General features: G+C 49.2%; 2 protein-coding genes and 1 pseudogene across 2 annotated transcripts; all 3 read left to right on the top strand.

Moving 5' to 3' along the window:
* On the top strand, positions 1-2,612 carry PPP1R26 (protein phosphatase 1, regulatory subunit 26). Its single transcript, XM_014543434.1, is given in 8 exon segments — positions 1-349; positions 352-501; positions 504-548; positions 551-807; positions 809-970; positions 1,003-1,379; positions 1,451-1,695; positions 2,164-2,612. Coding segments are annotated over 8 exon segments (1,809 nt in total). The 3' UTR covers positions 2,388-2,612.
* A 2,390-nt stretch (positions 2,613-5,002) lies between these two features.
* Positions 5,003-5,386, top strand: LOC102254893 (annotated as a pseudogene).
* Positions 5,387-9,551: 4,165 nt separating this feature from the next.
* LOC102254596 (testis-specific serine/threonine-protein kinase 1) lies at positions 9,552-10,664 on the top strand. The gene has a single exon (XM_005870978.2). It carries the CDS (start codon positions 9,558-9,560, stop codon positions 10,662-10,664), a length of 1,107 nt encoding a protein of 368 aa, XP_005871040.1. The 5' UTR covers positions 9,552-9,557.
* Positions 10,665-12,392: the final 1,728 nt, after the last annotated feature.

Genomic DNA, 12,392 nt, shown 5'->3' with positions numbered 1-12,392 from the left:
ATGGGGCAGCTGCTCAGTGGCCTTTGCACTCATCACTACAGCTTGCAGCTTCTTTCTTTGTTAAGTTCTTCACTCACAAAAATCTACAAGGCCACAAGAGTTGGGGGCTCAGGCAGTGACGACCGCTTGGAGGAGGTCATCCAACTGTACTGGCTGGAGAAGAGGAAGGAGGTGAGCAGGGACCCACAGCAGAAAACCCTGCCCAAGGAGGAGCAGCCTGGCCTTCCTATCCATGGCACGAGCCATGCCACAAAAATTGCCTTGCCCCAAACCCCCAGGAAAATGCCAGGCAAGTGGAAGCCATTGGCCTCGAAGGCTGTGGACCATGGCCTGGGTGGCCTTGAGCCTGACCAGCCTCTAAGCCTCCGAAAGAAGCCAAAGCCCTTGTAGCCCCAGGAACAGCAGCCAAGAGCAAGTTTGTGGACTGGCCCTTGTGTCGGGCAGACATGTCTGCGGAGCTGATGTGCACTGAAGGGATCCTGGACATTTCCAAAATGATCCTGCGACCCCCGGGGAGGGTGGTGACAGACCTCTGTCTGCCAGCCCGCTACCTTGTCCCCAAATGTGCCTTCCTGCTCAGAAGGTGACAGCAGCTCCGTGGACAGTGACGATAGCCTAGAGCAGGAGATCCGGACGTTTTGGGCACTAAAAGCACAGGCCAGGAGGGACACCTGCCCACAGTCCTCACACAGCCCACTGGCCTTGCCTGGCCCCAACGGGCAGGCTGGTGGCCCCAAGGCCCCTGTCTCTAAAACACTGGACCTGTCACTGAGCTGCAAAGGGCAATGCAGAGGAGGCGGCAACACCCCTGTGGCCGTCCATACCCAAGAAAACAAGAGAGGTGGCAAAGGAGGGTGCCCCAGATGCTGCCCTCGGCCAGAGAAAAGAACAGCCCGGCCAAGGAAAAGCCAGCGAGGCGCCTGGAAGGGAGGGCAGGCCAGGAGGTAGCCTCTCCCCTGCAGGACTGTCGGGCTAGGTGATGAGCATGTGGCCCTGGACACGAGGGGCAGCGTGTCACTGGGCCACGGGAAGGCTGTGGAGGCGAGGAGTGTGGACGAGAAGGAGAGCTCCTAGGACAGGAGTAGCTCACTGGACATCGGCGAGGACCTGGACACCGCCATGAAGGACTTGTTACGATCCAAGTGGAAGCTCAAGAAGCCTTGTAGGTGTCAGGACTCCAGAGCTGTGTGCAGGAAGGTGCACGGAGACACGGGCCCTGGGTCAGCGGGTGGCCTCCAGAGAGGCTGGAAGGACAGAAGCCCGCCCTTGTTGAAAAGCCGCCTGTCAAAGTCCAAAAGGGACAGCGGGGAGGACCCACTGAGGAAACCTTCCAGCAGCTTGCACAGCCCCACAGAGAGAACAAAGCTGTGCAGGGCTGGGCCTGGCCCTTGAGCACGTCCCTGGCCTTCCCATCAGGTTAAAGAGCCTGGGAAGGGCATCTGTTCTCCAGCAAGGCGGAGGCCCACAACCTTCACCAATCAGCCGCCAGCCCCAGCTCTCAGTCTGACATCAGTTCCGTGGACAGTGACAACAGCATCGAGCTGGAGATCTGGAAGGTTTTGGCCAAAAAGGACAAGGAGTGCCTGTGCGGTTCAGAAATTCAAGGAGGGGGTTCCCACCATGCTCAGCTGGGGAGTGTGCCCAGGCCAGAGCCACTGTGCCGGAAGGTGGTGGCCCCAGCCCTGGTCACACAGGGCCGGAGGGGCAGGGGGACCCCTCAGCCAGCTACAGACTGAGGGGTGGCCCCGCACAGAGCCGGCCTGCCTCCCCACTGCTCTGTCCAGAGGCCAGCTGGCGCCACCCAGAAGCACCAGTGGGACCCTTTGTCTGCCAGAGGGTCACCTGCAGGTATGAGAAAACGTTATCCTCACAAAGACCAGAGCCCACGGTGGCCCACAGTTGGGGCCTTGCCCATGACCTCTGGGAGCTGCAGGCCGGAAGGGGACAGGGAGGGGGACCCCAGGTCCACCTCGCTCTCCCACGGGGCGACTTCACCCACCAGAGTTGGCTACAGAGCACGTGGGCGCTGAGCTTGGAAGGCAGGGATATGGCGTGGAAAGGGGAACTGGAGAGTGAGAGGGAGAAGGGGACCGGCCTCACCACTGGCCCCAAGAAAGGCCCGCCCTTTGCAGGCTTCTCCCCGCTGCTCTCCACTGTGCGCATAATGCCTCCTGGGGGGCTCGCCTTCTGGGACTGCAGAGTGGCCCATGTTTGGAAGCTCACACTTGCTCATGAAGAAGAAGTGTGGGCACTGGCCCAAGAGGAAGGCACTGGCAGCACTCGGCTCACGCGACAGCAGGAACTTGGGTTCAGATGAGGACATTTTAGACCTGAGGTATAGATGGAGGGTGGATAGAGGCAGGAGAACAGGAGGCATGGGGCAGTGACCCCAGTGAGCTGAGCGACATCTCCATGGAGGACGGTGGCCCACGGTCAGGGGCAAAGTCCTCAAGCTGTGAGTACAGGTCCTGGTGCCAGCGTATCTGTGGATGGCGCATGTATGTGCTTGTACCTGTGCATGTATAGGTGACACTGTGGGTAGCGGAGGAACGGGGGCCACTGTAACCGCCCTGTACATACATACATTAACAGGAAACGATGCCCTTATTTAACATGTGTCCTAATAAATATGATTTTTATACCTTTTATTGTTTATTTGTTTAACAGTATGACCAGGCACCACCCTTGGATTTCCTTTTTTTTTAAAAAAAATGTTTTTATTGATTTTTAGAGAGAGAAGAAGGGAGAGGAAGAGAGAGATAGAAACACTGATGAAATCCTGAGAGAATCATTGATCAGCTATATTCCCTACTAGGGACTGAGCCTACAACCTGGGCATGTGCCCTGACCAGGAATCAAACTGGGGACCTCTTGGTGCATAGGTCGATGCTCAACCACAGCCACACTGGCCAGGGATGATTTTTGTACCTTTTTTTGTAAATTTTTTTAAGTGCTGTGAAAACTGTTTTTGGAAAATATAGCTCTTTGATTTTGTAGGGCGCCCCTGACTGCAGTTTCTGTGGCCTCCATATCACTCACATCACAGCCAGGCTTTAGTGACTCTGAGACTGGTACTTTGGGGTGATTGCATGGAAATGCCTGGCTATGCCTGAGCGGGCAGCAGTGACACTCCCCAGAACACCCTCCCCGCTCCGCAACAAGGCCCTGAGGTCTCTATCCAGAGGCTTCTGGACATCACTTGTTATAAGGGACCCCTGGTGGAGAGGCCTGAGCATGTTCCCTGAACACATTGCAGCCACAACCTTTGACCTGAGAACCTTTAAAGTACAAACACCAGCAAACACACTGGCCGATCCCCAGGCCCGTGCAAGTGGAAGTCCCAGGAGGGAGCTCTCGCAGGTCACCCCAGTTCCTGGGGCCTGTATTGCTTCATGTCCAGTCCTGTTCAATGACTACATGGTCTTAACAGCTCAATAAAACTCTTTGTACACGGGGTGGAAGAGGGGATAATCCTCCGGGCCTAGTCAACGGTTCTGCAGAACTGGCTGAACTGTCATAAATCCTGCCAATCTTAAGAAACTTGCCAACCTCTGCTAAACTAAAATTGGAATTGCGCAAATACAGGGTAGAGGCAATCGTGGACTTTACCAAATAGCTAAAAGGAAATTCTTCCAGAAAGCATTTTATTTTTTTTAAAATATATTTTATTGATTTTTTACAGAGAGGAAGGGAGAAGGATAGAGAGTTAGAAACATCGATGAGAGAGAAACATCGATCAGCTGCCTCTTGCACATCCCCTACTGGGGATGTGCCCGCAACCAAGGTACATGCCCTTGACCGGAATCGAACCTGGGACCCTTGAGTCCGCAGGCTGAAGCTCTATCCACTGAGCCAAACCGGTTAGGGCCAGAAAGCATTTTAAAACTACCATCTTTTTTCATTATAAAAGAAACATGTTCCAGCCCTAGCTTGTTTGGCTCAGTGGATAGAGCGTCAGCCTGCAGACTGAAGGGTCCCAGGTTTGATTCTGGTCAAGGGCACAGGCCCAGGTTGCAGGCTCCATCCCCAGTGGGGGGTGTGCAGGAGGCAGCTGATCATGATTCTCTCTCATCATTGATATTTCTATCTCTCTCTCTCTCTCCCTTCCTCTCAGAAATAAAAATCTACTTAAAAAATAAACATGTTCTATGTAGAAATTCTGGAAACTAAAGATAAATTGAAATTTTAAAATGGAAATATTCTACAAGTATACAGCCCACATAAACCCTTGTTAATAAGCCAGTGTATCACCTCCTAGTGATATATTTTGGCTACACATATACACATTTGTAAAAACATACAAATGAGATCAGAAGGTACCTAATATTTGTAATCCTTTCCCATGGCTGATTAAATAGCTTAACAACCTGATTTTTAACTCCTAATAATCCACAGTAGCTATGATTTCATTCAACCAATCCTTTATTGTTGCACAATTACATGATTTTTCATTTTTACAATCATAAAGCAGGCTTGATGAGCATATGTGTAGCTATGGCCTCATTCAAATTATTACCATTATTGGAGTCCCACGGGCCGCACCTACCACCAGCCCCACCCATCCAGTGGAGAAGGCCAAGGCCATGGCCTAAACGCAGGAGCAGAGCCTAGACAATTCCTTTGATTAGAGGGAAAGCAAGAAGAAGGAGCGAAGCAACCGGACAGAGAGCGCGGGGGGGGGGGGGGGGGCCTGGGGCTGCCACCATGAGGAAGGATGAAGATGAATGGAAAGAATTTGAGCAAAACAAGAGGTTGACTAGTCTGGCTGGTGTGGATCAGTGGTTGAATGTTGACCTATGAACCAGGAGGTCACAGTTCGACTTCTGGTCAGGGCATATGTCTGGGTTGTGGGGCATGCAGGAGGCAGCTCATCAATGATTCTCTCATCACTGATGTTTCTCTCTCTCTCTCTCTCTCTCTCTCTCTCTCCCTTCCTCTCTGAAATCAATAAAAATAGATTTTTTTTTAAAAGGTTGACTACAAAAGCCTCACAGTTCAGGTGATGCAAATAAGTGAAGAGGAAGAAGATGACAGTGAAAAAAGAGAAGATCCAGGTGATAATTGGAAAAAAGGTGAAGGTGGTGGTGTAGAAAAATCTTCAGGTCCCTGGAATAAAACAGCTCTGATACAAGCACCCCCTGCTCCAGTAATTGTTACAGAAACCTCAGAACTGGCAATGACTAATGGTGTCTATAGGCCTCCTGGAGCCAGGTTAACCACAAGGAAAACATCACAAGGGCCACCAGAAAACATACAGTGATACACCATTCCCATCCCTGCAGTCCATTGCCAAGAAGGTAAAAAGCCAAAAGGATAGAGAAATGAAGAAGAGCTTTGAAGTCATTAGTAAGACACAAAACTAGAGGCAGAGATGAGGTTTCAAAAAACCAGGCCCTTAAACTTCAGCTGGACAACCAGCATACTATGCTTAAAAATAAAAAAATAAACAAACAAAAAACAAACATACGGTACAATTAAGGAATGGTCTTTGCTAACCCTTCTAAGGTAACTAGACCACACTAATCACCACGAACAGCCATTATCATCTGATTTCTGCTGGACTGACAGCAACCAATGCAGACCCCTCTATATAAGTGACTGGCCCTATTGCACTATGGAAGTTTCAAGTGTCACAACTGCTCTTCATGTATATTGAATTTAGGGAGATTGTAAAAAAAAAACAAACAAAAAAAAAACATGCGCGCGCGCGCGCGCACACACACACACACACACACACACACACACACACACACGGCAGCCAGTGGTTATTTCAAAATCTTTTTATGTTCAGGTACTGAGCCTTTGTAAGGTTGAGTATCTCAAATTTGCTGCACTCATGTGGACTCATGTGGATGACAACTTCTGGATTAGAAGGTTACAGCTGTTAAGTGGCGATGCAAAACTTGCAACCAGCTCTGCTGGATACCTATCAGAAATCCTGCAGAGAATCATCTGTCTGAGTTTTGATTTGCTATAAAAGATGATTTTTTTGTTGTTGTTAATCCTCATCTGAGGCTATTTTTTCCATTGATTTTTTTTAGAGAGAGTGGAAGGAAAGGGAAGAGACAGAGAGAAACATCAATGTGAGAGACACACATTGATTGCCTCCTGCATGTGCCCCAATTGGGGTCAGGGGTCGAGGCTGCAACTGAAGTATGTGCCCTTGACACCGGAATCAAACCTGAGACCCTTGAGTCTGAGGGTCAACACTATAATCACTGAGTCAAACTGGTGAGGAAGGGAGAGGGAGAGAGAGAGAGATAGAAACTTTAATGATGAAAATCATTGATTGGCTGCCTCCTGCACGCCCTGTATTGGGGAACAAGCTTGCAACCAGGGCATGTGCCCCGACCATGACCTGCTGGTTCATAGGTCAACACTCAACCACTGAGTCACACCAGTTGGGCAAAAAGGTGAATATTTAAGTGACCTTAATTAACCTGTCCTGTGCCCCACCCACCAGGAATGCTCTCTGTAGCGGACTGTGGCTGTTAGACTTCCTGGAAGGTGCTGCTTTCAAAAGAACAGATGTGTTCAGACACTCTGTGTAGGGCTGTGATTTCTAATTTAAACTTTGATTTGTATTCTGAGGTAACCACAAATTCAATGAAACTTGGGTCCACCAAGTGGGAAGGGGGCATGGGAGGGAATAATCCTGTTTCTTTTAGTAATTTTTTTATTTGAGCTGTGTTTTCTCTATGTTCCACATTAATGCCTTTTTCCTTTTTTTTTTTTTTTACTTTAACTTGGAAGAAGTTCTTTGACAGAGCATATGGCTTGGTTAAGTAAGTGACCTGAAATATGCATTAGAATTGTGAAATTGCCAATCCCTAGAGGGGAACCAAATAGCCTTTGATGTAAGGGGCAATAGATGCAGGGAGCTCTACTTCAGGTGCTGCTATAGCCTCCTGGAATCAGGTCTAACTGTAAAGTTAACTGCAGTGACAAGAGGATGGTTTCTGCTCAGGCCAAGGGACTCACTGATCTGTTCTTATAAACTCAAAGAAACATGAGCAGAACCTCAACTTAAAACCCACTTAGGTTTCATGAATCTTGCATGGTATCTGACAATTCCAGATATACCTGTGCCAAAACTTTTAAGTTACTGGATATTCTGTAAATGTAGCAATTGTCCCAGGGTAGCTCTGTTATCAACCCTCTGGTGTGTCTTTAAAGTCAGGGGTGAACGACAGGTGATATAGCACTTCTCTTTTTGATAATTACAGCTTAAACTATCCAGTCATTTATTAATCCTGAAAAGGGACTTCAGGAAGATACCCAGGATTACTGAAAAGTTTCTGTCCATCTAATGAGACAGCCTGGCAATTTCCTAGTTTTGTATCTTTGGTTCAATAGAAATATGTCAAAGTGGTGTGTGACTACTTGATGCAGAGTCTGGGTTTCTCTGTAATAAATCCCTTTGCCTAATGGCAGGAGTTGTAGACTTGCTACTGGCAAGAGTGAAGCAAGTGGGTAGGTAAAACTGTACTGATATGGGAGCCTATTTCTATGGAAGTTGAGTCTTGATAAGTGTTAACGCAGGAATCAGACTCCTAGTGGGTTACAGGATCTCCTGACGGACCTGCCAACCATTTCTTTTTCTTTATTTTTTAAAACTGTTGTGAAAATCAGTACGCATATGGCCAGAGGCTGCTATAGGTGCCAGTGGCCAGAGTGGCAGTAACAAACTACTAGTACACCTGGGCTCCCACCCTGACTCCTCTCGGACAGAAGAGATCTGAGTAGCCTGGAAGGAAGAAGGTATAGTGGGTCCCTGCCAGGACCACACTAGCCACTCTTTCCATCCTGCCCACCCCAGACTGCACCCAACAGCCCTCACACCAAGGCAAGGACACAGGGCAATCCCTCCCACCTCTAGATTTCATGCCTCTCTCCCCATCTGGTGGGCTGGGTGCCTGGTGTCCGTCCACTCCCAACCTGCCAGTTTCCTGTTGGGTTTGCCTGGACAGGGAATTTGAGCAGGAAGGCACTGCTTGTCTGCCTTGGACCTCGAGTGCAACACCCTGCATCCCAATGAGCACCGAGGAGGGCAGTACCTGCGCTGTCTGGTGCACACAGACCATTGGCTGAGCTGGGCCATCTGAGAGGTACCAACTCCCTCTGGGCGGATATGGCCAAGGTGAAACCAAAGGCTAGGCCAGAGCTGCCTAGACAAAGGGGCTGTCACAGCAGAGGGCCCCACTGCTGGCAGAAACTGGTCCCTTTCCAATGCTGACTCCTCCACTGGCACATCCTCAGAGCATTCCAGGAACTGCTGGTACTCAATGTGGGATCCAGGTCCAGCTCTGCCCCAGCCCCAGATATGCCAGGAGCCCTGCCAAGGCTTCGGGGTGTGCAGACCCCCAGAAAGGAACACACAGCAAGAGCAGAAGTTCCTGCCAGCTGTCCTCCAAGCGGGGTCACCGTCAGAGAAGTATTGGAGGTTAAGAGTCCAGCCAAACTAGCCAGGAGAGGGCAGAGCCATGACTTCCTAAAGGCAGTGACCCCAGACTTGGAGGCTCTGCCCCTCCTGACCCTCCATCTGCTGCAGGGCCCACGGGCCACCTGTGTGGACACAGGGAAGGATTCCAGGACTGAAGAAGGGAGAAAAGATCAGGGACATTTCTCCCCAGCTCCTTGCCTGTGGGAGTCACTGTGCCTCCACCTACAGTCCTGCCTCTCGCAAGGTTGCCCTCTCTACACTACCCTTCCCAGATGCCAGGGATCATCCCTGTCTCTTCCAGGAGTATGACTACCATTGAGGTTTATACACTGTGCTCCCACCTTTGTAACTTATGCCCTTATGAGACCCTCAGACTGCCCCAACCAGAGTGTTCTTGTTTCCTGCTGGGACTCGGACTATTACAAACACCCTGGATTTCCCAGTGCAGTAACCAGCCCTACTGCTCAACAAGCAGTCCTGGCTCTAGGACTGGAGGTATGGCCAGATCAATGTGTCCCCACAGCGCCCCCTCTCCCCCACCCTAGGTCCAGCCAAGTGCGAGGCCGCTCTCTGCAGGCCTTCAGTAGGCTCCAGCTCACTGGCCAGCCTTCTGGGATTCCGAGTCCCAGTGGCTCAACCTAGAGCCTTGTTCCCTCAGGACACCCTTCCTTTATTTTGTATTTTATTTTTTAATATATTTTTATTGATTTTAGACGGAAGGGAAAGGAAGAGAGAGAGATAGAAACATCAATGATGAGAGAGAATCATTGATCAGCTGCCTCCTGCATGCCTCCTACTGGGGATCAAACCCACAACCCTGGCATGTGCCCTTGACAAGAATTGAACCCAGGACCCTTCAGTCCGCAGGCCAATGCTCTATCCCCTGAGCCAAACCAGCTAGGGCAGGGCACCCTTCCTCTATGACTTCACCCACTGGTCACCTAGGAGACAATGCTGAACATTCCACCCCCAGAGCCTGGGCCTTCAGGAGGCAGGGACAGCAGGCCCAGCCCGCTCAGAGGACTCTCTGTCCTATGTAAATGAGGACACCACTGGCCCATGTCTAACAGGTGTGTAGAGGACAGCCTTAGAGGTGCTGGGTGTTCTTAGCACCATGGATGATGCTACTGTTCTCAAGCGACGAGGCTACATTGTGGGGACAAATTTGGGAGAGGGCTCTTTCGCAAAAGTCAAATCCGCGTACTCTGAGCGCCTGAAGTTCAATGTGGCAGTCAAGATCATTGACCGCAAGAAAGCCCCTGCAGATTTCTTAGAGAAATTTCTTCCCCGAGAAATTGAGATTCTGATCATGTTAAACCACCGCTCCATTGTCAAGACCTACGAGATCTTTGAGACGTCAGAGGGCAAGGTCTATATTATCATGGAGCTCGGGGTCCAGGGCGATCTACTCGACTTCATCAAAAACCAGGGAGCCCTGCATGAAGATGAAGCTCGCAAGAAGTTCCACCAACTGGCATCAGCTATCAAGTACTGCCACGATCTGGACATTGTCCACCGAGACCTCAAATGCGAGAACCTCCTCCTCGACAAGGACTTCAACATCAAACTGTCTGACTTCGGCTTCTCTAAACGCTGTCTGCGGGATGACAGCGGCCGACTGACCCTGAGCAAGACCTTCTGTGGGTCAGCGGCATACGCAGCTCCTGAGGTCCTGCAGGGCATCCCCTACCAGCCCAAGGTCTATGACATCTGGAGCCTGGGCGTGATCCTCTACATCATGGTCTGTGGCTCCATGCCCTACGACGACTCCAACATCAAGAAGATGCTGCGCATCCAGAAGGAGCACCGTATCAACTTCCCTCGCTCGAAACACCTGACAAAGGAGTGCAAGGACCTCATCTACCGCATCTTGCAGCCAGATGTCACCGTACGGCTGCACATTGATGAGATCCTCAGCCACTCCTGGATGCAGCCCAAGCCCCGGGCCCTGACCCCTGCAACTACCAACAAGGAGCGAGGGAGCCTCCTGAGCACCAAACCTTTGCAGACCACTGAAACCAGCTCTGAAAAGAAGTCTATCACCCACCTGGAGCCCCAGGAGGAGGCACAGCCCGAGAAGATGTCAAGACCCCAGGAGGAGACTGAGGAAGGACAGGTCTCCGAGTTTGAGAACGGGAGCCTCGCCCACACAACTGGGCATCTGAGCGAGGAGGCATTAGAAGGGTGCTCCTCCAAGTTCCCAGATACACAGACCCAGTGAGCCTCTCACAGGGTCTAGGGGTGGCAGAAAATGAGGCGGACTTCACAGCTGTGAACAAAAACTGAGTTGAAAATTTTACTTAAGTTTAACCATATGTGTCAAGTGGTTACCATGGGACAGTGTAGATCCACCGCGCCCAGCACACCAAGACCTGGAAGGGAGCAAAGGACTTTCTGGAACTTCTATTACCTTGCTCCGGATGCAGCAGGGCAAGGCCTCAAACTGTTTCCAACTGTTCTCGCAAGTACTGTAGGAATGCATAGGATCACCCCAGACCCAAGCACACTGGAGGCTTGCAGTTGTCAACCATGACTGAGCAATAATGTTGATGTTATCTGAGGTGGCAGGCAAGATGCCTGCGTTTTGAGGTGTTTGGGTGAGTTGCTGCACAAGCCAAGGAGACACTGGGTGATTGAGAAACAAGGGATTGTTGGTTAAACTGAAGACTTCACTTGGAATCCAAAAATCTTAACAAATCTCTTGTACTTTGAGCCACATATTTTCCCTGAAAAGTATGCATTTTTTCCAGCAAAATTTTGTTGATTTTGAGGAATGAACTTAGATGGGTTTGTGGAACTTATTTAATGGCATACTGTACTAAAATATGTGTGATGGGTGAATAGGCTGTCCATTGTATACCATTTATTTCTTTGAATACTCAGACATGGTTTGGCAATACAAAAACTCTGTAACATGCATGAAAAAAGTCAATAAAAAGTGCACATATGGAAAAGAAATACTATTTTTTTTATGATACATTTCTCGTGGTGAAATTGCTGGGTCCACAGTATGCAAACATTTTAGTGAGATAATAAACATTTCAGGAAGTGTTAAATCCATTTTCAGAAATCTACCTGGGGCCCAAAGAGAACATAAAACCTATAAAAAATAGATTTCTAAATATTTTAAAAATTTATTGACTCTAAGGCTGGTGGTAAAGGGACTAAATAGTGGGACTTAGACTCAAAGTGGATGCTGTCACAGGATAACTTACCTCTAAGACAGGCTGACAGCACAGCTCCAGAATGTGCTGAGGGTGACTGTCCTTGTGGTACTGCGGGGCCCTCTGCCCATCGTGAGCTGAGAGAAGTTCATTTCTTCTCTCCTATCTCCCCTTTGCTCCTCCCAGCCAGTAACTGTCAATGGGAGTGGAGCTGGCCCCTATAGCTTACAATGGCATTTCTGCAGGAGGGGTTTGCTGTCACAGTAATGGGAGGGGGAAGGTGTACACTTGAACTTAGGAGCCTGATATCCTGTGCAATGAAGACCTTTGATATTTCTCACATGACTTTCAAATGTTGCTCCAGATCTTCATGTGGGTGAAAACCCTGCATCTAAAACCTGTAATATCTGAACCTCCCTAACTCCATTTTATAGAGAGAAAAACTGTAGTTTTTGAATGGATTTTCTAGAAACACAAAGGTATTTACTAAGTGAACGGACAGAAGACTATATTAATCATTTGTTTTGTTCTTGGCTTTCCAAGACTTGTTTACCATTGCACAAAAATCCTATCTCTAGTGGCAATGCTGCTAGTGGTATCTGTATCTGAGTCATTGATTTAACACCGCTGGTCGGACTACACCAACAGCTGTTGCAGAATAAATAATTCAGGTGCAAACATCTGGTAATTCATTGTGGCTCTAGTGTAGTCTTATTCCAGAATGCATTTAGTTTATAACATTACTTTGCTTTCATGTCTTCTTTATATTACAGTATTATATATAT

The sequence above is a fragment of the Myotis brandtii genome, unplaced genomic scaffold, assembly GCF_000412655.1.
Source record: "Myotis brandtii unplaced genomic scaffold, ASM41265v1 scaffold326, whole genome shotgun sequence".
Classification (NCBI taxonomy): Eukaryota; Metazoa; Chordata; class Mammalia; order Chiroptera; family Vespertilionidae; genus Myotis; species Myotis brandtii.
The sequence above is the reverse complement of the archived record's forward strand: the minus strand, read 5'-3'. Positions and strand labels throughout refer to the sequence as shown.